Source organism: Leuresthes tenuis, unplaced genomic scaffold, assembly GCF_036924035.1.
Source record: "Leuresthes tenuis unplaced genomic scaffold, fLeuTen1.0.hap1 SCAF_2, whole genome shotgun sequence".
Classification (NCBI taxonomy): Eukaryota; Metazoa; Chordata; class Actinopteri; order Atheriniformes; family Atherinopsidae; genus Leuresthes; species Leuresthes tenuis.
The window spans coordinates 2334115-2360465 of NW_027325356.1; the positions used below are offsets into that span (position 1 = coordinate 2334115).

General features: G+C 44.2%; 1 protein-coding gene across 1 annotated transcript in view; it reads left to right on the plus strand.

Annotated features, from left to right (window-relative positions):
* The first annotated feature begins 16649 nt into the window (after positions 1-16649).
* Positions 16650-26351, plus strand: part of LOC140301397 (para-nitrobenzyl esterase) — a 29346-nt gene continuing 19644 nt past the window's right edge. The window contains exons 1-4 of the mRNA XM_072379801.1: positions 16650-16733; positions 18579-18849; positions 23699-24119; positions 25944-26051. Coding sequence (XP_072235902.1) covers positions 18586-18849; positions 23699-24119; positions 25944-26051 — 793 coding nt within the window. The 5' untranslated portion in view covers positions 16650-16733; positions 18579-18585. The remainder of the gene's footprint in view (positions 16734-18578; positions 18850-23698; positions 24120-25943; positions 26052-26351) is intronic.

Here is a 26351-nt window from a genome sequence, read left to right on the forward strand (position 1 = left end):
TTCCCACTGTGTTCATTTAATTAGTTAAACGCAATCATCAGTTATGCAGCCGCACAAAGACATTAGTTATTGAAGCGGCTGCTTTCATCTGTTTTTGCTGTTTCACGGTGTGAGACATGCTCTGAATCTGTATTTATCCACACAAAAACACAGCAGAGCTGATATCTAACAGCAGAGAACCGGCCAAGCAGCACAGTCAAAGGCAAACATGAAGAAAAAACACTCAGATTTCATTCAGACTGCTGAGAAACACCTGGGAGCTGCTCTGAGAACTGCATTTTTCTCCCACTCTGTTTACGCTGCTCTTCCTCAGGTCTTAGCTGCACAGAAAGCCTTTAAGGGACTTTACTGTCATTACACAGCTGTAAAGTGTACACAAGCACAGCGAAAATGCTGCAAACATGTCAGATAAATAATAAAATAACTAAATAAGGCATTTATAAAATAAAGAAACACTATAAACAAATTACAGGGCTATAAACAGAGACGTGTGGCAGCAGCTAGCGTTAGCAGCGGCTAGCGTAAGCAGCGGCTAGCGTTAGCAGCGGCTAGCGTAAGCAGCGGCTAGCGTAAGCAGCGGCTAGCGTTAGCAGCGGCTAGCGTTAGCAGCGGCTAGCGTAAGCAGCGGCTAGCGTTAGCAGTGGCTAGCGTAAGCAGCGGCTAGCGTAAGCAGCGGCTAGCGTTAGCAGCGGCTAGCGTAAGCAGCGGCTAGCGTTAGCAGCGGCTAGCGTAAGCAGCGGCTAGCGTAAGCAGCGGCTAGCTAAGACCAAAGCAGACAACATTAACAGGCATTTAACAAAGACACTCTTATGACAAGTCAAGCAGGCGATGGAAAGAGGTAACAGAAGCTGTTACCTTTTATCTTGCAAAGTATCGGTACCGTTCAAGACGTTAGAAAAGGAGGCGTTCAAACGCCTGCTTCAAGTAACACTGTCTGTTTTTCACTTTTTAATTTAAGATTGTGATAAAATCGAAATCTTGATTTTATTTTTTTTTAATAATCGTGATATGATATTTTTGCCATAGCCCCCACTAGTCCCGTCTCTAACCTTAAGCCTCGTCTGCAAATGTAACATGACGACGTTGTCTGGATGGGTGCTGATGCAGAGACTTCCATTAGCTGGGAATCTGAGTTAAAGGTGCTTATTGTACGTGTTTTATTATTGTGAAATTAACACAAATTTCCATCAAATAACAATTTTTAAAACCCTTTGTGATGATTTTTCTTTTGTTGTTTCTCTTCTAAACGCAGAAACAGATACTCATTCATTCCCGTCTGCCTTTAGTCACGAAAGGTGAGGTCGAGATTTAGGACCCGGATGCAGATATTTCAAAATAAAACTTGATTTATTTGAACGAAGAACAAAAAAATCACGAGTATACAAAAACTTAACTATGAAAAAACAAAAAAAACTGTGAAAAACATGCAACGGCAAACATGGACAAACCTGATAACAGATGAGAGACGGAAAGGATCTGACAGAGTGGGGGAACCTGGAACTAAATACTGAAGGGAGGTGATTAGTGATGGAGAGCAGCTGAGGGGGGAAGCACAGGTGAAGTGAGTGAAGCTGATAATTAAGAGTGAAAACATGCAAAACTGATGACTGAAAAACCTAAAGTCACAGCAGAAAACCATAAAACTAACAGACGTGACACCTTTATGCACACAAAGCTCTTTTTCTTTTAAATAATCATATCCAACAGACCATTTTTCATGTGTAAAAAAGTCCTCTTTCTTAAATAAACTCAGTCCAGACGTTCCTCCACAGTGGATCGGGCCGCTGGGACGGCAGCCTGAGCAGAGACCCCGATGCTGCTTCCTCACCTCAGGTTGGAACCAAAGCACTTACGGGGCTTCATTACTGATTTATGAGCCGGTTTCCAGAGGGACAAGTGATGCAGAGAGACGATTTTTCACGACCGAATGAGCAAAGAAGTGCTCGTCAGATTCTGGTCTCTGAATAAACTGTGCACCGGGGACATAATGTGGTGCACTACAAGTTATTTCTGATTTCTGACACACTTGAGCTGCTTCAGTTGGAATAACAACAAGCAAAGAATAATACTGGTTCATGTTTAACCGTCAGTGTAGAAAACTCTTCAATAACCTCCAAGTCCCAGTTGTATTTCAACTTGAATGAATGAATTTAAAATGATAAAGAATGAATTAAACTGCGTGTTGTTGCAGGGATTACACCCAGCCAGGTTTTATATAGTATCCTTCTGATGACACCTGCCTGTAAAAATCACTCACTCAAGTTAAACGAGGGAATTTTATTGAAGTTTTTGTCCCAGTTGGCAAACTGTACCGAGTTAACGGGCTGAATGAACATCGGCAGTGATGTGTTGCACCATCACCTCTGTCTGGCTCCACGTTAGCAGATTTGAGGAGAAGTCTCGTCACAGCTCGTTTCTCAGAGCTGGACAGATGCTCTGTTAACCCGAACGACATCCTTCCACTCCAGCTGAGCCTGGAAGCCGAAGAACAGGCAGGAAAGTCTCTGGGGAGCTCATGTCTGTGTTGTATGCTTCCTCCTTAAAGGTGGGCTGAGTGCAAACAAACTTATTTACAGTTAGCTCCAGATATATTTGGACGCTTTGCTCTTTCATCTCTTTACTGAAACATATTCCAATTATAGTTATATTATGTAGATGGACATAGTGTGCAGACTCTCAGCTTTCATTTGAGGCTATCCACATTCAAATTGGATGATATAAGGAGTGAACGAGGCTGAGACGATGCAGCCTCTAAATAAGGCATTATGTCTTTATTTCACCAATACTTTAAGAAGAATGAATGAATGAACGTGTGCTATAGCTCAGTTAGCTCATAGCTGCTGTTATGTGGCTACTTGCAGCTATAGGAGAGCTAACGGAGGGATTTCTACACAGGCACTCTACTGGGACCACTTCATCCACACGCCCCCCTGCAGCACAGTTTATTCACTCCGTGCTCTGTGACAGTCGGCTAACTTCACACAGAGTTTGCTGCTGATAGTTTTGTGCAACATGGCAGGATATTTATCAGATTTTGAGGACGTGAACGACAACTTTGAGTAAGATGGACGTTCTTACCGGAGTGAATGAGCTGTGCTGCAGGGGGGCGTGTGGATGAAGTGGTCCCAGTAGAGTGCCTGTGTAGAAATCCCTCCGTTAGCTCTCCTATAGCTGCAAGTAGCCACATAACAGCAGCTATGAGCTAACAGAGCTATAGCACACGTTCATTCATTCATTCTTCTTAAAGTATTGGTGAAATAAAGACAGATAATGCCTTATTTAGAGGCTGCATCCTCTAAGCCCCGTTCACTCCGTTATATGGATCTCCAGTTATCTAAATATCTTCTGAAGGACGCCGACTTTCACCAAACTGTTCTCGGTGAGTAGATGAACGTATTTCATGCCAGAAATAAGGTTTAAAAATGCCGGAGTTCCCCTTTAAAGGGACCAAAAGTAATTGGACAATAGGTGTGGGCAATTCCTTCATTATGTCATGATCAATTAAGCAGGTAAAAGGCCTGGAGATGATTTGAGGTGTGGTGCGGTCAAAGGAGACTCTGCATAAGCTGCGAAAACAGAAAAAACCATCAGAGAAATTACTACAATATTAGGATATAGATATAAATCTACAGTTTGGTACATCCTGAGAAAGAAAGAAAGCCTGGGTGAACACAGCAACTGAAAAAGACCTGGTGGATGATCAAAGAATCATTTCCACGGTGAAGACAAACGCCTTCAAAACAGCCAGCCAAGTGAACAACACTCTCCAGCAGGTGGATGTACCAATGTCCAGGTCGAGAATAGAAAGGCTGGATTGGACTTTGCTTAAAAACACCTTAAAAAACCAGCAGAGCTCTGGAAAAACATTCTTTGGACACATGACACCAAGGTCAACCTCAACCAGAACGATGGCAAGAAAAACGTATGGAGAACAGCTCGTTATGTAGCTGAATGATGGTCATAGTGTTTTATTTTAGTGAATTCCTTCACTCATGAACTCACCCTAAGAGCTAGAAAAGGGAACACAAAACCATTGTTTCCAACTTACATTCTGATTTTCAACACACATACCATGAAAAACAACAGAAGGCACACAATTACATTGTTTTTACATTAATGAACACACTTGTAAATTAACTATAGAACAACCAGGAGCTCGGCTAACGCCGATTAGCATTAGCGCTAGCAAAACACGTGTCAGCAAAAAATATCCAAGAAATAAAGCACAACAATTCCAATTCGGTGTTAAACCTTGTATTAACTTAAACAATAACTAACCTTGTGCCATATCAGCCAGGAGCTTATTAATAATAGCGTTTTCTTCTCCGTGAACGTACTTCTCTGTACACTTCCACGTGCGGACTCACCTTCGACCGGGGTGCTTTTCAAAATAAAAGTTTCCATTTCTAATGTAAATAATTAAATAATAACCTAGCTTCAAAAGAACATTAATAAACTTAATGAAAACACTATGTGCTTAGAAATAATAATCACATCAAAGGTAATTTACAGGTGAGCCAAAGCATTCCCCATCATCTGTAAAACAGTGCGTGACGGCTCCGGCGTGCACGGCTGCCAGTGGGACACCGGTGTTTACTGATGATGTCACACAGACCAGAAGCAGCCAAATTAATTCAGTTCAGAGACGAACTATCTGCTAAATGCAGTCAAACCGATAACACAGATGGACAATGACCCACATCAACCCAGAGTTTATTACAGCAGAGAAGTGGAATTTTCCTGAATGGCCCAAGTCAGCCACCTGATCTTAGCCCAATTGGTGCATTTCACCTGTTGAAAGACCCAGAAACAAGCAGCAACTGCAAGCCGCTGCAGTGAGTTCAAGATTTCCGGCTGTCGTTGCCAGAAAAGGGTTTTCAACCAAGTATTACAAAAGAACATTTGATTTTCAGGCATTTAATTTGTCTATTTTCCTTTGTTATTTACTTCTGAGCCCCTGAAATGAAGAGAAATGTGTAAAAAAATGCTTTAGTTCCACATTTTTGTTCAACCTGCTGAATTAAAGCTGAAAGTTTGCACTTCAACTGCATTTAAAATGAATTGTGGTAACGTTCAGAACCAAATATTTATGGACCTAACTGTATTTTCGTGCCGGGGAGCAGCAGAAGTGCTGCTTCTTTCCCTTCTCCTCCTGTGTAATTGCCTAAATCTTCCAGAAGTCGTCTCCTGCTGCAGTGAGATAGTCTTTATTGTTTCCTTATGAGAGATAAATCTATCTTCTCGCCTAAACCACTTCAGAAGCTCTGATGTCTTTTTTATCAGCAGTAATTATGTCTGAGAGGCTCAAGTGAGGACCGGAAAGGCATAAAGAAATGATCTCTAAGAAACTCATTTGAAGAATGTTCAATCCAACGCATAAACAGTGCTGCACACGTTTTAGAAGGTTTCCAGTTCAACCCGAACACGTTTTAAATTCTAGACCCGGAAACACGTGCGAGATGTACGTTCTGAACAAAGCTTTTCAGATCTACAGTGTCCCTGCAATAAACCACGTTTTTCTGTGCTTGGGAGCTCATATTCGCGTACCTGAAAATGTTTAATTCGCTCAGATTTGCAGATTAAATCAACCAGCTTTGTCTTCTCATTATTTCCACCCAGCTCCAGATTCTGCCTCATTTGGTGAGTCTTTGAAGTGACGCTGAAACTCTTTTTCCTTTGATATTAACATAAAATCTCATCATTAGTTGAATGTTTGACTGAAGAAATAAATGAGCTAATAATGCTTGTTTTATTCCAACAACAAAATCTGACTTTTAATTGGCTTTCTTTATCAGCTGTGTACCAGCTGTCTTTGGTCCAAATGCAGACGAGGGAGATGCAGGTAGGGGTGGGCGATGTGACGATATTAAATCGTGAAGGATTGCAACGTGAAGACGCTCCGTAACGATCTGTCAAACTGCAGAGATCGTGGGATCGTCTCGGGCACATTCTATAAATTGCAGTTCTATGCTGATGCACCGACGCACCAGACGTGTTACGTCATCAACCTGACCGACCAATCACAGCGAACTACGGGCAGTGACGCGCTTTCTTACCCGAAGAAACCTCTGGCAGAACCAGAACCAGGAAGAAACCTCTGGCAGAACCAGAACCAGGAAGAAACCTCTGGCAGAACCAGAACCAGGAAGGGTGGCCATCCACCTCGACCAGCTGGGGTTTGAGAAGACAGAAAAGAGGGAAAAGAGGGGGGAAAAACACCATAACGCCATTCAAAGGATATCTGTTGGAACAGGGAAACACAAGTTAATAACCACAATAATGTCACATGGACATAAAATCATTTGAGAAATTAAACAGGAGGAAAAAGAGAGCAAAGTGAGGAAAGGTGTGACAGATGAGCTCCCCCAGCAGGCTGGGCCTATAGCAGCAGAACTATGGGATGTTTCAGGCTCACCTGAGCCATCCCTAACTATAAGCTTTATCAGAAAGGAAAGTTTCAGCCTGATCTTAAAGGTAGAGAGGGTGTCTGCTTCCTGAAGCCAAACTGGCAGCTGGTTCCACAGAGAGGGGCCTGATAACTGAAGGCTCTGCCTCCCATTCTGCTTTTAGGGGCCTGATAACTGAAGGCTCTGCCTCCCATTCTGCTTTTAGGGGCCTGATAACTGAAGGCTCTGCCTCCCATTCTGCTTTTAGGGGCCTGATAACTGAAGGCTCTGCCTCCCATTCTGCTTTTAGGGGCCTGATAACTGAAGGCTCTGCCTCCCATTCTGCTTTTAGAGACTCTGGGAACCACAAGGAAACCTGCAGCCTGAGAGCAAAGTGCTCTGTTGGGGAAATATCCAACTGTGAGATCTTTAAGATGTGATGGAGCTCGGTCATTAAGAGCTTTATATGTGAGGAGAAGAATCTTAAATTCTATTCTGAATCTAACAGGGAGTCAATGAGGAGAAGCTAAAACTGGAGAAACATGATCTCTGCTGTTAGATCTCATCAGAACTCTGGCTGCAGGGTTTTGGATCAGCTGGAGGCTTTTCAGAGAATCTGTGGGACAGCCCAATAATAAGGAATTACAGTAGTTCAGTCCTGAAGTTACAGATGTATGGAGCAGTTTCTCTGCATCACTCTGAGACAGGATGTTCCTGATTTTAATGATATTACGAAGGTGAAAAAAGGCAGAAACCTGTTTTATATGTGAGTCAGATGATAAATTCCGGTTAAAAAAATGCTTAATTGGCTCATTTTGCTGTTTAAAAGGTCTCGCTAACACTTTTTCATCATCAGACATCATTATTTCCCATCATTTTTGTTTCATCTGATCGCGTCAGGCTCCATTCTCACATTTGTGGCCCTTTAATTCTACTTTGCTCACAGATGCTTTCACACAGAACAAGAACCACAAACACATTTCAAGAATAAGAAGAGAAATGAAGACAGACAGCAGCAGAAGCTCAAGCTGTGCATGTGCGTGCCGTCTTTGAAGTGGGCTGATGTTGTTACCCCTTTGCTGCTTGTCAGCTCTGATCCTGCCCCCCCGAGCCCGACTTCTGCATATCAGGAAGCACTGCTGTGCACCCCTGGGCCACTCCAGATGCACTTTTGTAGTTTTGTATCTTTTAGCAATCAGCTGCTGAAGACAAAAAGGGCAGCAGCTGTGTTTCCCTGGTAATCCCCTCAGAAACCCACCCCTACACATGTCTGAGCCCCCCTGCTGAGATGCAGCTCTGTCATTATCTCTGCTAAACTTCGCAGTTCAAAAGTAAAGAATCAGAAACTGTAACTGCTCTGCTCCACGGGGGTTTCTGTGTGACAACACTGACTTTGTACTATTCACAAGAATTCATTTGGCCACAACCAAATGGTCCAAATCAGCTCCTGGAGAAGAATGCTGCACAGGCTGATGAACATAATGGACGCCAGAGGCTTCTTCAGCTCCGCTGCATCATCAATAAGCACACAATGACATTTGATGATGAGGAAGAACATTATTTCTCTTTGGGATAGATAAAGTATTTCTTCGTTTAATTTTGTTTCACTTTCACTTAGGGGGGGCGATATGGCAAAATTATCATATCACGATTTTTTAAAAATAAAATCACGATTTCGATTTTATCACAATCTTAAATTGAAAAGTGAAAAACAGACAGAAGTATTGTTGCAGAAGTATTTTCAGCTGGGCAACTCGTACCGCGGGTCAAATACTTGAAGCAGGCGTTTGAACGCCTCCTTTTCTACCATCTTGAACGGTACCGATACTTTGCAAGATAAAAGCTAACAGCTTCTGTTTCCTCTTTCTATCGCCTGCTTGACTTGTCATATGGAGAGTCTTTGTTAAATGCCTGTGTTAATGTTGTCTGTTTTGGTCTTAGCTAGCCGCTGCTTTCGCTAGCCGCTGCTTACGCTAGCCGCTGCTTTCGCTAGCCGCTGCTTACGCTAGCCGCTGCTTTCGCTAGCCGCTGCTTATGCTAGCCGCTGCTTACGCTAGCCGCTGCTTTCGCTAGCCGCTGCTTACGCTAGCCGCTGCTTTCGCTAGCCGCTGCTTATGCTAGCCGCTGCTTTCGCTTGTTGCTGCTTATGCTAGCCGCTGCTTGCGCTAGCCGCTGCTTGCGCTAGCCGCTGCTTATGCTAGCCGCCGCTTGCGCTAGGTGCCGCTTACGCTAGCTGCTGCTTATGCTAACTGCTGCTTATGCTAGCTGCTGCTTATGCTAGACGCTGCTGCCTCCGCCTGCGGTGCCGGTGCCGCGGAAAATCCAAACCAATTCCATATAATGGAGGTGGAATTATTTTTAGCGACCAGCTCCTCCGTTCGGCTTTCAGCCACGGCTCTCCATGCAGCTACACACAAACAAGGAGGCGGGTAAGAAAGCGCGTCACTGCCCGTAGTTCGCTGTGATTGGTCGGTCAGGTTGATGACGTAATACGTCTGGTGCGTCGGTGCATCAGCATAGAACTGCAGTTTATAGAATGTGCCCGAGACGATCCCACGATCTCTGCAGTTTGACAGATCGTTACGGAGCGACTTCACGTTGCAATCCTTCACGATCTAATATCGTCACATCGCCCACCCCCTACTTTCACTGAAATTTGATGCTGCCTGAGAAGAAATATCAGCCTGAGGATACGTTGTCACCTCATACTCCGTAACCAAGGATACGACTACGTTTTGGACATGTGGACAAACCTGTTAAACAGTTTCTGGGCCGGACTGGAACCTCCTGATTATCCTTACGAAGTCCCATAGGGACAAATTCTTTGACCATTTATGTTTATACAACGTATATGAACTTTATTCTATGTTGCTGTGGTCTGATGGTTAAGAATTCAAATTCAAAGTGCAAAACTTTATGTAAATTCCACAAAATTCTTTTCAAAACAACTGTTTTTATTCACACATCCAACATTACTTTATTTGGCCACATAGAGGTCGTAAAATATAAAGTCACGATATTCATATTCTGGAAAAAAGGAGATTTACTATGTAAGCTGAGAATAAAGCTGAAATACTACTTCAACAATAAAGTAATTATGGCAGGATTGTGTAACCGTGGATACCTTTTCATTTGACTATTAGCAGCTATTTCAGCTTGAGGAAATGAAACCTTCTAAACAGTTTTCAGCACAACCTCTTTAAACTACTGATTATCCCTCTGTGTTTAAGCGCTTAAAGAGAGAGAATTTGTGTTTAATCCTAATTATTAGATTTTATTCCTCAAGTATTACAACTCTTTTCTCGACCTTTCAGTTTATTCTTGAAGAGGGAAATTAAAAAAGAAGTTCTCCTTCTAGTTTTTTTTCTCAACGACCCAAAGCTTAAAGAAGTGATGAGAATTTAAATAGACTTGTTTTAAAGTACAGAAGCAAGGCTTTGCATGAACTTGGCCCATCTTCTTCTAATCATTCAGGCTAACTAGGACACAGACCCCACCAAAGAGGACTCTGAGGTGTAGTTATTTGGCGTGTTTATACCTCATCTTGTGCTTTACTGATGTTTTATAAATCCCTCTGAAACATTAGGCCTTTATTCCTTCTAATAAGAAGGTGATAGCATGACTTTGCAGTTCAGGTCTGCATTTATAAGCCCAGATCTCAGGCTTGGTTTGTGGTTTTTAACACACAGTTACTTATTTTTGTGTCTAATTGAATTTGATCTAATTTATTTGTTTGAGGCTCTTAATAAGTGTCTGTTAAGGATTATAATACCATAAAGTTCTGTAGATTTGTGTGTCATCCACACATTTATTGCAGCATGTTTTCTTGTTGTGCATAATCTGAATAAACATTGAATAAAAGAGGCACCAGAATAGAACTTTGATGAACTCCGGGTCATTTCGTCCACTCAGATGTGTGATTAAATATAACCACAAAGCATTTTCTGTCTTCTAAATAAGACTGAAACCAGGCAGAAACGGCACCTAATCTGCATCAGCTGTAAAATGCAGCACTGAAATCTAGTCGAGTGTGTTTGAGAACCTCAAGTTCATAGTTTAAAGCCATATTATACTGTTTTATATGTGAGAAAGGTGCAGATTTAGGCTTCATGGTGTTTTTGCACCTGACCATCATAGTCTAAACATGCATTTTTCAACTGTGCAAACAAATAAAATCAAGCAAAAAATCGAAAGGGACAAAACGTATCAGATTCATTTCATTTAAAACGTACCAAACCAATGATTTTGCAGTTTCTCTCAGCCTAAAATAATGTCCGAAAACTGAAGCAAAAACCCTGATGAGTGAGATGACAAAGCAAATATTTTCCATTCCTGAAATGAATGTTGTGGCAGATCAAAGAGCTGGTGTAATTTCTCATCAACACAGCCCTGTCTGCTCTTTGTTGTCCTCCCTGCTGGCACACAGACTGAGTTTTGGGTCTAAAAATCATCGTCTTAATGATTCTGAGTGGAGAGACTTTTACTTTGAGTCCCACATACATCAAAAGACCAAAATAGAAGACTTTGTTGTCAGCGCTGTGATTTTGGAAGGATTTCAGCAGTTTGCATCAGAGGTTTGAAAGTTCTGTTCAGAAAAAGTTCATTTTCTTCGCGTCCACTCACACAAATCCACCTTGTAACTCAGTAACAGTGAGAGAAGTTTGACTTGTGACACATGAAGACTTTTGCTTACTTTGAACCTTTGCTGGCGTTCTTGTAACGTTCTTCCTTCGTTTTGTCTTCTTCTGCAATAATTTAATGGAACAGATGAAGGAAATTATTTCCAGCAACTGTTAAACACTGAAAACCAACTTAGATAACAGAAATATGAAGACGCATTTTGGATGAGAGCGGAAATGTCTTAAAAATCCTATTTTCAGTCCAGTGGCCCAAATTAACAGTCCAACACAGGGCAGGATTAGCAACATGAAGCCAAAATGTGCTCACTAAAGAAGAAAAAAGACCAAACTGAGACAAAAAAGATAAAAAAACAGCACAAAAACAACAATAAGGGAATGCAAAATGATCATAAAGAGGTCCGAAGGCACCAAAATGAGACACTAATCGATCAAAATGGAAGAAACAACCACCAAAACGAGCAGATTTACCACAAAGGGACACAGGTTGTCCACAAAGAGATGAGAAAAGATAGAAAACAAACCAGCAAACAACCACAGAGAAATGCAAAAAAATGTAATTTGAACATTTGTAATTTTCCCAACTGGACACGGAAAATAATCGATCATGTTTCTATGGTTACTTATGCAGTTAAGCTAGTTAAGCTGCTATTGGCTTAGACTGCTGGGGGACCTCATCTGTCACACCTTTCCTCACTTTTCTCTCTTTTTCCCCCTGTTTAATTTCACAAATGATTTTATGTACATGTGACATTATTGTGGTTATTAACTTGTGTTTCCCTGTTCCAGCAGGTATCTTTTGAATGGTGTTATGGTGTTTTTCCCCCCTCTTTTCCCTCTTTTCTGTCTTCTCAAATCCCAGCTGGTCGAGGCGGATGGCCACCCTTCCTGGTTCTGGTTCTGCCAGAGGTTGCTTCCTGGTTCTGGTTCTGCCAGAGGTTTCTTCCTGGTTCTGCCAGAGGTTTCTTCCTGGTTCTGGTTCTGCCAGAGGTTTCTTCCTGGTTCTGCCAGAGGTTTCTTCCTGAGTCTGGTTCTGCCAGAGGTTTCTTCCTGGTTCTGCCAGAGGTTTCTTCCTGGTTCTGCCAGAGGTTTCTTCCTGTTCTGGTTCTGCCAGAGGTTTCTTCCTGAGTCTGGTTCTGCCAGAGGTTTCTTCCTGGTTCTGGTTCTGCCAGAGGTTTCTTCCTGGTTCTGGTTCTGCGAGAGGTTTCTTCCTGGGTCTGGTTCTGCCAGAGATTTCTTCCTGGTTCTGGTTCTGCCAGAGGTTTCTTCCTGGTTCTGCCAGAGGTTTCTTCCTGGTTCTGCCAGAGGTTTCTTCCTGTTCTGGTTCTGCCAGAGGTTTCTTCCTGAGTCTGGTTCTGCCAGAGGTTTCTTCCTGGTTCTGGTTCTGCCAGAGGTTTCTTCCTGGTTCTGGTTCTGCGAGAGGTTTCTTCCTGGGTCTGGTTCTGCCAGAGGTTTCTTCCTGGTTCTGGTTCTGCCAGAGGTTTCTTCCTGGTTCTGGTTCTGCCAGAGGTTTCTTCCTGTTAAAGGGAGTCGTTCCTTTCCACAGTCCCTCAGGCTCAGGACGGGAGATTGGACTGAAGACAAGTTTCGGTCCAATCTGTTGGTTTCCTTAGCTCGGATATTATTTTTGAATTGGCTCCATATGAATTAATTGGATTATGATTACAGTGAATTTAATTCCAATTGGCTTGAATTGGACTTTATTACTTAAGTTGAGATGACAATTGTTGTAATCTGGCGCTTTATAAATAAAGTTGAATTGAATTGAACTTATTTATTGTCTCATAATCCCTCCATGTTACTCATTGATAACACTGGGACTGATAATGAAGTTCAGACTTCTTTTAATCCCTGATGGCAGAGCTGATACTCCACAAAAGTAAGAGAAAGTTTCCTTCTGTTTTCCACAATCACACCATTCTTCAGCTGAGGATTCGTGTTTTTGGTGCTTTGCATCATCCGATGATGACATCACGGTTGGAAAAAGGCTGTTTTACCTCAGAGTACAAAACAAATCCTGCGGTGCTTCATTTCTCTGCAGCCGATCTGCAATCAGCAGGCCTCACACACACAGAAACGGTTCACTTCCATTCATAAGTCACAGAGTAATTCTGGCCTCCTGGCCCGCTTCTCCAGATGAATGTTTCCACCCAGAGAGTAAACAAGATTCTTAAACCGTGATGATATTATCCAGCCGGGCGAAACTGAAACCAATCATTCCTTTTTCTCTCTTCTGAGCCGTCCCACTGTGAAGGGAGCCATTACTGCAGCTAAATAGATTGCTTGCCAGTAGTGGGATCATTTTAAAAAACCTGAAGAAATATCAGCTTTGTTGCAGCAGCAGCTGTGTTCATTTCACATGAAAAAACTAAACATGCAGCTGCACAACAGCAACTTTACAGGAGATGTGGTTTGTCTCTGTTTGTTAACGCAGACAAAGGAACATAAATCCATTTACCCACTTTATTTCTTCCTCAGTGGCTCCAGCTGACGAAAACAAACCACAAAATGAGTTCATTCCAGCTGTGATCTTGAGGGTTAACTGACACTGAGGGATTATATCCAAAGTTATGATTCCCTTTGGGGGGAAGATTTAAAAGGCGACACCGCGGCTCATTTCATTGGATGCAGATCGATGCTTAAAATGGCCGACTGGGCAGAAAACTCAGGCCTCCGTGACTCGTCAATTTTCCCTGATCAAACCGTTAGTGAGCGCGTTTAACCGGGACGACACAGGCGGTCCTCTGCATTGATGCAGATCGATTGCACTAAGGTGGCGTCTGTTGCCTCCACAGAGTCACCGTGGAAGCTGCTCATCGGCCAAATTACAGATAACTGAGCAGCGAGGGGAGGCTGTTTCTCTCTGGATTAAATGAGACGTGAAACCAGCCGATCCACAGGATGTAACTAAGACTTTATTTACAGTTCAATCCTGCAAACTCAAAGTCTAGGACAGAATAACCCAACACCTAACACCTGGATGTATGTCCTCAGTTGATCTTTGAATACAGAAGAAAGTTCAGAAGGAATTAGTTGCACTTTAAAGTTCAAATGATCGGCTCGTCATCGAGCTCTGCAGCGGCCCGATAAGGAGCCATTCATTTCAATCAGGTGGAGGAGGGAAACATCGAAAACATGCAGATCGGTGGGTCATGAGGACCGGAAGTGAGAAACAGTGCCTTATATATGAGGTTGAAAAGGTGCTTTATGAGTGTGGATCATCTGCCATAAACTGTAGACCCCAGCAGGTATCCTTTGAATGGTGTTATGGTGTTTTTCCCCCCTCTTTTCCCTCTTTTCTGTCTTCTCAAACCCCAGCTGGTCGAGGCGGATGGCCACCCTTCCTGGTTCTGGTTCTGCCAGAGGTTTCTTCTTGAGTCTGGTTCTGCCAGAGGTTTCTTCCTGGTTCTGCCAGAGGTTTCTTCCTGGTTCTGGTTCTGCCAGAGGTTTCTTCCTGGTTCTGCCAGAGGTTTCTTCCTGGTTCTGGTTCTGCCAGAGGTTTCTTCCTGGTTCTGCCAGAGGTTTCTTCCTGGTTCTGGTTCTGCCAGAGGTTTCTTCCTGGTTCTGCCAGAGGTTTCTTCCTGGTTCTGGTTCTGCCAGAGGTTTCTTCCTGGTTCTGGTTCTGCCAGAGGTTTCTTCCTGGTTCTGGTTCTGCCAGAGGTTTCTTCCTGAGTCTGGTTCTGCCAGAGGTTTCTTCCTGGTTCTGGTTCTGCCAGAGGTTTCTTCCTGAGTCTGGTTCTGCCAGAGGTTTCTTCCTGGGTCTGCCAGAGGTTTCTTCCTGGTTCTGGTTCTGCCAGAGGTTTCTTCCTGGTTCTGGTTCTGCCAGAGGTTTCTTCCTGGTTCTGCCAGAGGTTTCTTCCTGAGTCTGGTTCTGCCAGAGGTTTCTTCCTGGTTCTGGTTCTGCCAGAGGTTTCTTCCTGGTTCTGGTTCTGCCAGAGGTTTCTTCCTGAGTCTGGTTCTGCCAGAGGTTTCTTCCTGGTTCTGGTTCTGCCAGAGGTTTCTTCCTGAGTCTGGTTCTGCCAGAGGTTTCTTCCTGGGTCTGCCAGAGGTTTCTTCCTGGTTCTGGTTCTGCCAGAGGTTTCTTCCTGGTTCTGGTTCTGCCAGAGGTTTCTTCCTGTTAAAGGGAGTCGTTCCTTTCCACAGTCCCTCAGGCTCAGGACGGGAGATTGGACTGAAGACAAGTTTCGGTCCAATCTGTTGGTTTCCTTAGCTAGGATATTATTTTTGAATTGGCTCCATATGAATTAATTGGATTACGATTACAATGAATTGAATTCCAATTGGCTTGAATTGGACTTTATTACTTAAGTGCCTTGAGACGACAATTGTTGTAATCTGTCGCTATATAAATAAAGTTTAATTGAATTTAATTGAATTGAATTGAATTGATTTGAATGAGGACCGGAATTGAGAAACACTGAAGGTGGTCTCTGCTTTTTGCGGATGATGTGGTTCTGTTCGTGACCTTCAGCTCTCATTCACAGCCGAGTGTGAAGCGGCTGGGATGAGAATCAGAGACTATGATATATTTGATGATTTTTCACCACTGAAATGAAAATGTCCCCGATTTTCATTTCAGAAATCTGGTCACCTGACTTATGTAGTTTCTGCAGAGCAGTTCCCCCATTCATAGGGTCACTATAAAGGGCTTATTATCATCCATCCATCCATCCATCCATCCATCCATCCATCATCTGCTGCTTCTCCGGGGGTCCTGGGGGCAGCAGCTTTAACAGAGAAACCCAGGCCTCCCTGTCCCCGGCCACTTCCTCCAGCTCTTCCGGGGGACCCCGAGGCGTTCCCAGGCCATAGTCTCTCCAGCGTGTCCTGGGTCTCCTCCCAGTGGGACGGGCCCAGAACACCTCCCCAGGGAGGCGTCCAGGAGGCATCCTAACCAGATGCCACCTCATCTGACTCCTCTCAATGCGGAGGAGAAGCGGTTCTACTCCGAGCCCCTCCCGGATGACTGAGCTTCTCACCCTGTCTCTAAGGGAGGCCCAGACACCCTGCGGAGGAAACCCATTTCGGCCGCTTGTATTCGCGATCTCGTTCTTTCGGTCTCTCCCCACAGCTCGGGACCACAGGTGAGGATGGGAACGTAGACTGACCAGTAAATAGAGAGCTTCTCCTTCTGGCTCAGCTCCTTCTTCACAGCGACGGGTCGGTGCAGAGCAACACTGCAGAGCTGCACCGATCCGCCGTCAATCTCATGCTCCATTCGTCCATGCATCCATCCATCCATCCATTCGTCCATGCATCCATCCATCCATCCATCCATCCATCCATCCATCCATCCATCCATCCATCTATCCATCTATCTATCTTCCTCGCCCACACGTGTCTCCTGCAAACATCTTTAACCTCCAGCAAAAGCTAAAAGTATGACTTTCACTGCACACAATCATAACTTTTGTATAGTTTTTCACAAGTCCAGAAAGTGACAAACATCATGCAGATGTTTAACATTTTCATTAGATTGTATAAAGTAATACATTAATATTTATTTTTGTATTATTTTCCAGCGTATTAAAGTTATTACCTGACAAGTCGAAGAAGTTTGTAGCGCAAACTGACTTTTTTGCGTACTGTCCCTTTAAATGGCCACAAACAGGGAAGGTTCTGAGCATGCGCAGTCCAGCCAGCGGAGCAGAAAGTGCGTATGGTCTTGTTTTCGGAAGTTTCTGCTTGTATTTTTGGGGTTTCTGACATGGTAAGTAAGGAGACTTTCCTCTCCGTGTGTTCTGACGGTATCTGAGATGTTTCTGGTAAAACTGTCGAAGTAGAAGAAGTTAACATTTTGGAAATAAAACAGGAAACTTTTCTTCAAGCAGCAGTTGCAAAGAAAGAAAGAAAGATAAATTGATCTTTTATCTTATTTTCGGCCCAGTAATTGTCTGTTGATTGGTTAAAAAAGCCAACTGTTGGACATTTGACTTGAATAAAACATATAATTTAATTTTTAAATCCAGCTTTTACAGCGCTAAACACTGAGGAGTTTGCAGAGCATTGTTCCGTGTTTTCTCCGCTTATTGTTCCCACATCTTTCCTTCCTCCCTGGACTGTGTTAAAGGTCATGAACTGTACAACTGCAGCTAAACAGCTCTTCCATGTACTTTTACTGAGATACTTACTTCATATTTCAGGTTTAATTTAATGTAACAAAATGAAACTGCTGTCAAACAGCAGCTGATTGTAAAGATGCGCCTGTTGGAGTTCACTCGGTCTCTGAATGATCCACTGACCACACAGGCAGCTGCAGATGGTGGGCTACTTGCACTGCTTGGGTCACTTGAATGACGTGCATGCTATTGCACGGTTTAAAGCTCATGATTTCGAGTTAATTTCATCCTTTTTTCACAAATAAACGAACAGATAAATACTAAATGCCCGCTTGTGTTGTGCTTTCCTGCTGTTTACATACAATATAATGAACTGAACACAATTTTCATGGAAAAACAAACCGATAAGTGTCATTTTATACAAGTTACTTCTTACTCTCACACTGTATAATAGTGACAGGAATTTATTTGATAAGAAACTGATTAAAAATAACTTAAAATGTATTCTAAACATAAACAGGAAATAACTAACATTTGCATGACATCATCTGGAGTTTCTGCAGGTTAAACCGATGCATGATGGTTTATATTCACCAGGGACACTTGGAGTACACTATATAAAGTATATAAAATCTCTAAAATCTCCCCATGCACTCATATAGCACTATAAAATGAAAAGTTTGCCATGTAGTCCACCGTAAAATGAATATGAGGGAGTTGAAATATAATTAAAAATGTCTTTTTTGGGCACATTCTGAGTCTTTGAGTGAACTCCAGCTAGTCCACAAATGTTTTTAAAGACAATATGATTAAAGCATTGAAGGAATCTGGAGGAGTTTCAGTGTAAAGGACGAGGGAGCAAGCCCAAGCTGGACCCCGTGACCTCTGACCCCCGTCATTCATCAGCAGCTGATAGCAGCACATGGACAAGGGATTACTGTGGAAACCTTTGTCCAGCACCACAATACAGAGTTCCATTCACAAGCTTTACTGTGCAGAAAAGAAGCCTGATGTTAACCTCGTCCACTTCTCTGGGCTCGGAGGCGTCTGGGATGGACCGTCACACGGTGGAAACGTGCGCTGTGGTCAGACCCATCAGTATTCCACATCTTTGCTGGAAGAAATGGAGCAAAGAGCAAAAGCAGCATCCAGCCTGCTGTCAGCAACCAGTCCCTGCAGCCAGGCTCTGTGATGGTATGGGGTTGGATCAGGGGGCAAAGCTCATTTCCACTTCTGTGACGGCAGCATTAATGCAGAAAAGCTCACTGAGATTTTACAGCAACAGATGCTGCCTTCAAGGCCACATCTTTTCCTGGGACGTCCCAGCACTGTTCAAGCAGACCATGGAAAACCACATTCTGCCACATTCCAAAGGCCTGGCTGAGGAAGAATTTGCTTTCCACCCATCTGAAATGCAGTCGGACCACAAGCCCTCCCCCCAGGGTGGGTAAACCTGCTCTGAAGTGAAGTCAATTCTGTTTTCTTTTCTCTCCCAGAGTGAAGATGAATGAGGATGCGTTTGAGGTCCCAGAGAGGACTGAGTACCGCTACCTGGTGCAGGAGGAGGATGAGGAGGAGGTGCAGTATGTGCACCACAGGCACTACATCAGCCCCTTCTTGGTGCTGACCAGACGCTGCATCTTCCTCATCTGCCTGGGTGTGTTGGCTCTGCTCGCCCTCGCCACATACCTGGGCTACATGGCCCAGACTCTGCCGCCGGGGCTCGCCCAGGTGTCCACGGCCTGCGGAGACTTCAGGGGAAGACACGTGAGTTCAAACCCTGTTTCTGCTGTGCATCGGTTCCTCGTTTGGTTTGACAAGAGAAATGTACTTTAAACAATCCCATAACATCTTTTTCAAATGTATTTAAGGAATTCCAAGAGTTGAAAAGAACATAATGAATCTTATTTCCCTTAATGTACTCGATTAGTGATGATAAACAAAGAACACATTACATAAAACTCCATTTTAAACTAAGTTTTACTGAAACAAGTAAATCTTATCTGAACCCACCAACACAAAAACAAAGTGTCTGAAACTCTGTCTTAATTCCTTTTTCTTCTTTTTTACTCGGTTTCACTTCCTGAACAAGATGTCGACAAAGATCTGGTGCAGAAAGGATAAAGGATGGTTTGTAGCAGAGGTTGCACCAAACTTTTTCCGTCATTTCGACTGACAGGGTCATAAAAATCCCGTCATAATCTATTTTCACCCGTCGCTTCAGTTTTAAAAACGATAATGATGACATATTTAATCTTTATTATTCAGTCTGAGCTGAACAGAGGATCCACACCGTGCCGTCACTCATCCAGCAGATGCATATTCTGCATCTAACTCTTCCTCTGCAGACCGTAGCTACATCTGAACCATGGAATTAAAATATGAAGAGTTCGCCTGCTGTGGCCTGAACGCAGTCTCCTCCTGGTCCGCATGGACCTGAATGCGTAATTAAATGTCTTGAATGGGATTACTGCAGGTTTATTGGGGTTTTGGACTTTTGCCTCGATTTCTCTGGGCTGTTTCGATGTTGTTCTGGAGGCTGAGCATCATCGTTATTCGGCTTTTTGAAGAATTTTTCGGACACTCGGCTGCCGTGACGTTTTTCCTTTTTGAACTCCTCTGGCTGCCCTTAGCCCCTCTCCTAACTGGTCTCCTAACTGGTCTCCTAACTGGTCTCCTAACTGGTTTCCTGACTGGTCTCCTAACTGGTCTCCTAACTGGTTTCCTAACTGGTCTCCTAACTGGTCTCCTAACCGGTCTCCTAACTGGTTTCCTAACTGGTCTCCTAACTGGTTTCCTAACTGGTCTTCTAACTGGTCTCCTAACTGGTCTCCTAACTGGTTTCCTAACTGGTCTCCTAACTGGTTTCCTGACTGGTCTCCTAACTGGTCTCCTAACTAGTTTCCTAACTGGTCTCCTAACTGGTCTCCTAACCGGTTTCCTAACTGGTCTCCTAACTGGTCTCCTAACTGGTTTCCTAACTGGTCTCCTAACTGGTTTCCTAACTGGTCTCCTAACTGGTTTCCTAACTGGTCTCCTAACTGGTCTCCTAACTGGTGTCCTAACTGGTCTCCTAACTGGTTTCCTAACTGGTCTCCTAACTGGTCTCCTAACTGGTTTCCTAACTGGTCTCCTAACTGGTCTCCTAACCGGTTTCCTAACTGGTCTCCTAACTGGTCTCCTAACCAGTTTCCTACTGGTCTCCTAACTGGTCTCCTAACCAGTTTCCTAACTGGTTTCCTGACTGGTCTCCTAACTGGTCTCCTAACTGGTTTCCTAACTGGTCTCCTAACTGGTTTCCTAACTGGTCTCCTAACTGGTTTCCTAACTGGTCTCCTAACTGGTCTCCTAACTGGTTTCCTAACTGGTCTCCTAACTGGTCTCCTAACTGGTCTCCTAACTGGTCTCCTAACTGGTTTCCTAACTGCTCTCCTAACTGGTTTCCTAACTGGTCTCCTAACTGGTTTCCTAACTGGTCTCCTAACTGGTCTCCTAACTGGTTTCCTAACTGGTCTCCTAACTGGTCTCCTAACTGGTTTCCTAACTGGTCTCCTAACTGGTCTCCTAACCGGTTTCCTAACTGGTCTCCTAACTGGTCTCCTAACCAGTTTCCTAACCGGTCTCCTAACTGGTCTCCTAACTGGTCTCCTGACTGGTTTCCTGACTGGTCTCCTAACTGGTCTCCTAACTGGTTTCCTAACTGGTCTCCTAACTGGTCTCCTAACCGGTTTCCTAACTGGTCTCCTAACTGGTCTCCTAACTGGTTTCCTAACTGGTCTCCTAACTGGTCTCCTAACTGGTCTCCTAACTGGTTTCCTAACTGGTCTCCTAACTGGTCTCCTAACCAGTTTCCTAACTGGTCTCCTAACTGGTCTCCTAACCAGTTTCCTAACTGGTCTCCTAACTGGTCTCCTAACTGGTTTCCTAACTGGTCTCCTAACTGGTCTCCTAACTGGTTTCCTGACTGGTCTCCTAACTGGTCTCCTAACTGGTTTCCTAACTGGTCTCCTAACTGGTCTCCTAACCGGTTTCCTAACTGGTCTCCTAACTGGTCTCCTAACTGGTTTCCTAACTGGTCTCCTAACTGGTCTCCTAACTGGTCTCCTAACTGGTTTCCTAACTGGTCTCCTAACTGGTCTCCTAACTGGTCTCCTAACTGGTTTCCTAACTGGTCTCCTAACTGGTCTCCTAACTGGTCTCCTAACTGGTGTCCTAACTGGTCTCCTAACTGGTCTCCTAACTGGTTTCCTAACTGGTCTCCTAACTGGTCTCCTAACTGGTCTCCTAACTGGTTTCCTAACTGGTCTCCTAACTGGTTTCCTAACTGGTTTCCTAACTGGTTTCCTAACTGGTCTCCTAACTGGTCTCCTAACTGGTTTCCTAACTGGTCTCCTAACTGGTCTCCTAACTGGTTTCCTAACTGGTCTCCTAACTGGTCTCCTAAGTGGTTTCCTAACTGGTCTCCTAACTGGTCTCCTAACTGGTCTCCTAACTGGTTTCCTAACTGGTCTCCTAACTGGTCTCCTAACTGGTGTCCTAACTGGTCTCCTAACTGGTCTCCTAACTGGTCTCCTAACTGGTCTCCTAACTGGTTTCCTAACTGGTCTCCTAACTGGTCTCCTAACTGGTTTCCTAACTGGTCTCCTAACTGGTCTCCTAACTGGTTTCCTAACTGGTCTCCTAACTGGTCTCCTAAGTGGTTTCCTAACTGGTCTCCTAACTGGTCTCCTAACTGGTTTCCTAACTGGTCTCCTAACTGGTTTCCTAACTGGTTTCCTAACTGGTCTCCTAACTGGTGTCCTAACTGGTCTCCTAACTGGTCTCCTAACTGGTTTCCTAACTGGTCTCCTAACTGGTCTCCTAACTGGTCTCCTAACTGGTCTCCTAACTGGTTTCCTAACTGGTCTCCTAACTGGTCTCCTAACTGGTCTCCTAACTGGTCTCCTAACTGGTCTCCTAACTGGTTTCCTAACTGGTCTCCTAACTGGTTTCCTAACTGGTCTCCTAACTGGTCTCCTAACTGGTTTCCTAACTGGTTTCCTAACTGGTCTCCAGCCTGTGAAACCTCTGCAGATGGTCCAGAACGCGGCGGTGCGTCTGGTCTTGGATCAGCCTAAAAGAACACGCCCCCCCTCTGTTCATTGAGCTCCTCTGGCTGCCCTTAGCATCAGATCCAAGTCCCTGATGTTAGCTACAAAGAGCTTAATGGAACGGCTCCATCTACTTGAATGCTCTTGCAAAGGCTTCTGTCCCAACTGGGTCCCTCCGTTGGTCCCAGGATTGTCGTCTAGCAGCTCCTACACCACGCCTAAGACAATCCAAACTCTGTTCATGTGTCGTCCCACGATGGTGGAATGACCTACCGAGCGCTACCAGAACAGGGGCGTCCCTGTCTATCTTCAAGAAGCTCCTGAAAACCCAGCTCTTCAGAGAGCATCTCCTATCCCAGCACTTACCTTGTACTTCCCTACCCCCTCTATCTCTGCACTTTATCTTTCTGCTCTTCCTTCTATGCCTGCACCCTATCTCTACTCTGTCCCCTCTGACAGAGTCGGACTCCTGGGTTCCTTCTATGTAGCTTATTGTTAGCTTTTATAAAGCTGTTATATCTTCATTTGTAAGTCTCTTTGGATAAAAGCGTCTGATAAATACAGAAACATAAACATTTTCCTAGTGAAGCCGACGAGGTCATGATGAGGTCATGCATCAAGAGATATGACAGCTAATTGATAAGCTCACTCGCCACCAAGTGGTCAGGACTGGGAATTGCAATCTGTCAAATTCTGTCAGATTTTTCCGTTTTTAAAAACCGGTCAACGGCGGAAAATATCGGGTTAACGCGACCCCTGAGTTGTAGATATATTTCCAGCTGGTCAGCATCACACTTTTATGTTTAAACATTTCACATCCACACTGACTTTTGATATTTCCCTCAAAGAAAAGCTGATTTTATGCCTTTTTATGACTTAAATCACTTTGCAGCAACAGTTGAAAGAACAACATGTGACATGTATCCGTGTTGGATGAGCTGACAGAAAATAAACGAATTAAATAAGTTCATTCGTGGTGAGAGCAGCCTGTAGGCCTGCGGTAGGCTTAGTTCCACTTACAGCTAAATATCCCCACAGTATGATGCTACCAGCGCCGTTCTCCTCAGTTCCCAGTGTTTCAGGGGTTGAATTTGTTGCCCCAACTCCAGCACATCTCTGGCCAAACTTTCCCCTTAAAAGGATTTGTGTTTGTCAAAGTGAAACTGATGTAGAACTTCTCTCTCTGGAGATGGTGACGCTGATATTTCAGCAGATTTCTCTTCATGGCAGACTTAGACCTGATGGTTATTTTCCTCTCAGCTCAAGTTTGGGTCTTCTTCCAGACCGTAGAGCTGCAGATTAACTCACACTAACTTGTGTTTGAAGAGATAATTTTGGATCCACTGGCTTGAAATGAGCTCCTGAGGAGTCTGAATCCAAACCAGAGAAGTGTTCTACGAGGCAAAGGAGACGCGACCAGCCTTTTCTGTGTTGTTTGGGATCTTCCAGGTCAACAGAAGTCCCTTCTGTATCAGACCTCCTGTAAACGGTTCATCTGACGTCACTTTTTCATCCTATTTCTGTAGAAAAATGGAGCCTACTCCTTCAAGGGGATTCCCTACGCCGCTCCACCCGTGGGTGACCTGCGTTGGGCTGCTCCAGCCGATCCGGCGTGCAGGAGCGGCGTGACGGACGCGGGCCGCTTCCGCAGCATGTGTCCTCAGCTGCGTCCGATGTCCAGCGCGGGGAAGGCGATGGGCCAGGAGGACTGCCTCTTCGCCAACGTGTGGACCCCCACGCTGCAGCCTGACGCCAAGCTGCCCGTCATGGTCTGGATCCACGGAGGATACCTGCACATGCTCAGCGGAGGCGAGCAGGGATACTCGCCCACGGAGAAGCTGGCTGCAGACACCAAAGTGGTTTACGTCAGTTTTAACTACAGACTCAATGCATTCGGGTTCCTGGCTCTGGAGATCCTGAGAGAAGGTTCTCCAGGAAACACCTCAGGTCAGTCGGTGTAAGACTTTTACTGTCAGACGTTTGGTTTTAGCTGGAGGAAGAACTGTATTCTCTGCCGTGTTTTAGTACACAAACACAGATGGACACTCCTGATTGGCTCGGTGTGTGAGAGCCTGAGTCTGTGATTTGGAGATGTTTGCACTGCAGTGATGACCATCCACAGCGTTTCCTGTTGGTTCACTCATGATCTGTAGTCCAGCACCATGTCCTCCCAGAATAATAAGGTTGCCTTTAGACCAACCCCCACACATCCTTCTGTTGGACACTCAAGGCTCCAAGCTTTGTTGGCACCTTCTCGGACTTCCGGGTCCCCAAACCTGAGTCCACTTCGGTATTTACAGCTGCATCTACAGCTGGATTAGATCTATTCCAGATCTAATAATCTAATCTAATTACAGATCTATTCCAAGGCCAAACTGTCACTGGTGCAGAAACCTCTCCCAACGTAAAGGAACTCATTTATTTGTCATATAATTCAGAAGGTTATTGGTTTTATTTTCTCCAGAATTCACCCAGAAGTTATCTGGCGACCCCCATGGGGTCCCAAATCCCAACAGTAGCAGATTAAAGTATTTTATGGACATGTTGAAAAGGTTAAAAAAGCGTTTCCCACCAGCGGTGTACCTGAATGAAGCGCTCCCACAGTTTACTAACGCAGCTCATGATTGGATGAAGGCGAGTTAGACTGCCTGGTAGTGATTTAATTCATCTAAACAGAGCAGTTTCTGTATAGCTTCTATGTAAAAACAACAGCTGAGCCCCTGATTGTTCATAAGAGCCAGTTAAGGCTCACTGTAACGGCTGAATGTTGATTTATGGGACCCCAGAGACAAAAAAAAGGGTTTAACCACAGCAGATGTTGACATTCTTGTCCACCTCTTCTGGTTGGTTGCTCAGCTCTACTGTCATTAACTACTGAGCCTCACAGTTTGCCTCATCAAGCGTCATAATTAAAGATGTCAAAACTCGTCCACAGTTTGTCAGAGAGCCCACAATCAGTCCTTTAATGCTCTGCACTGTGGCCCTGGTAGTATGGAGCTCGGCTTCATTCTCATTCTTCAGCTCTGTTGTTGTTTGGTGAAATCTCAGCAGTTTTACTGCATAAATTAGCTGGAATAAAATGCACCACAGTTTGAATAAACAAATATTTCACTCGCTCGGTTAAAAAACTCGAATTAGGACCATGAAGTTCAAGAAATGGCAGTAGTTGTAGAGTTTTAACAGCCTCCATCAGACTGCAGCAGTGCATTGTTCACTATTAAAGAGGATAATGGGTGTGGTGGCCCTTTTTTCACAAGCTATTTACCTCTTAAGGAGGTCTTTTTAATATTTATGGTGTTTACGTTGCACTCCCAGCCCAAATGAAAGCGGGAAAGTCTATCCATTAAGATGTAAATACCTAATGAATGTTAATGTGATCTGGATAAATGCGGCTCATTTCCGTGCTAATGTTTGTGTGTTGAGAGCAGGGTAATTTCTCTTATGTAATCCAAACTGAGCACGCTTTGACCTTGATGTGAAATGACCCATTAAATGAGAGAGCCTGGCATCACACTATGGCGTGGTACTCAAGTCCTTTTCATCCTCCAGGAGCTGCCTCCAACTCACTAACATTTCTAATTCTGAATACTCCTAATTCCCTGCCCCATTTCCCCGCTCCCTCAGCTCAAATTGAGTTAAATTTAGTTCAAACAGGGAGCTGGTTTTGTTTCTCACAGAGGAAATGGGACGCTGAAAATAAGGTCATAACAAAGCAGCTTCTCAGTATAATCGATTCCTTCCCAACTTGCCCTTCCTTCTGCTTTTCCACAGGGAACTATGGCTTCCTGGACCAGATTGCAGCTCTCAGGTGGGTCCAGAGGAATATCCATGTGTTCGGAGGAGATCCTGGAAAAGTCACCATATTTGGACAGAGTTCAGGTATTAAAATCGTATAAGAAAATAAACTACATTAAGCAACAAGGTAGTAGCTGCAGTAAGGGCTCAGCTTAAAGATCTGCGTTGCATTTTTTCCTCTTTCTTAAGGACATCACTTTCAGATCCTGTTCATCTGCTGGAGATAGTTTTTTAGGCCTGACACTTCTTCTTCTGTCCTCCACTTGTCCAGTTTCCTCAAATGTTTTAAGGACACACTGCACACCATGCTGAGATATGCCAAGTTTTCAGCTAATAGCTCTTTGGGAATCACCTTGTTGCTGCAGAAATCCTATTTTCTGTCTG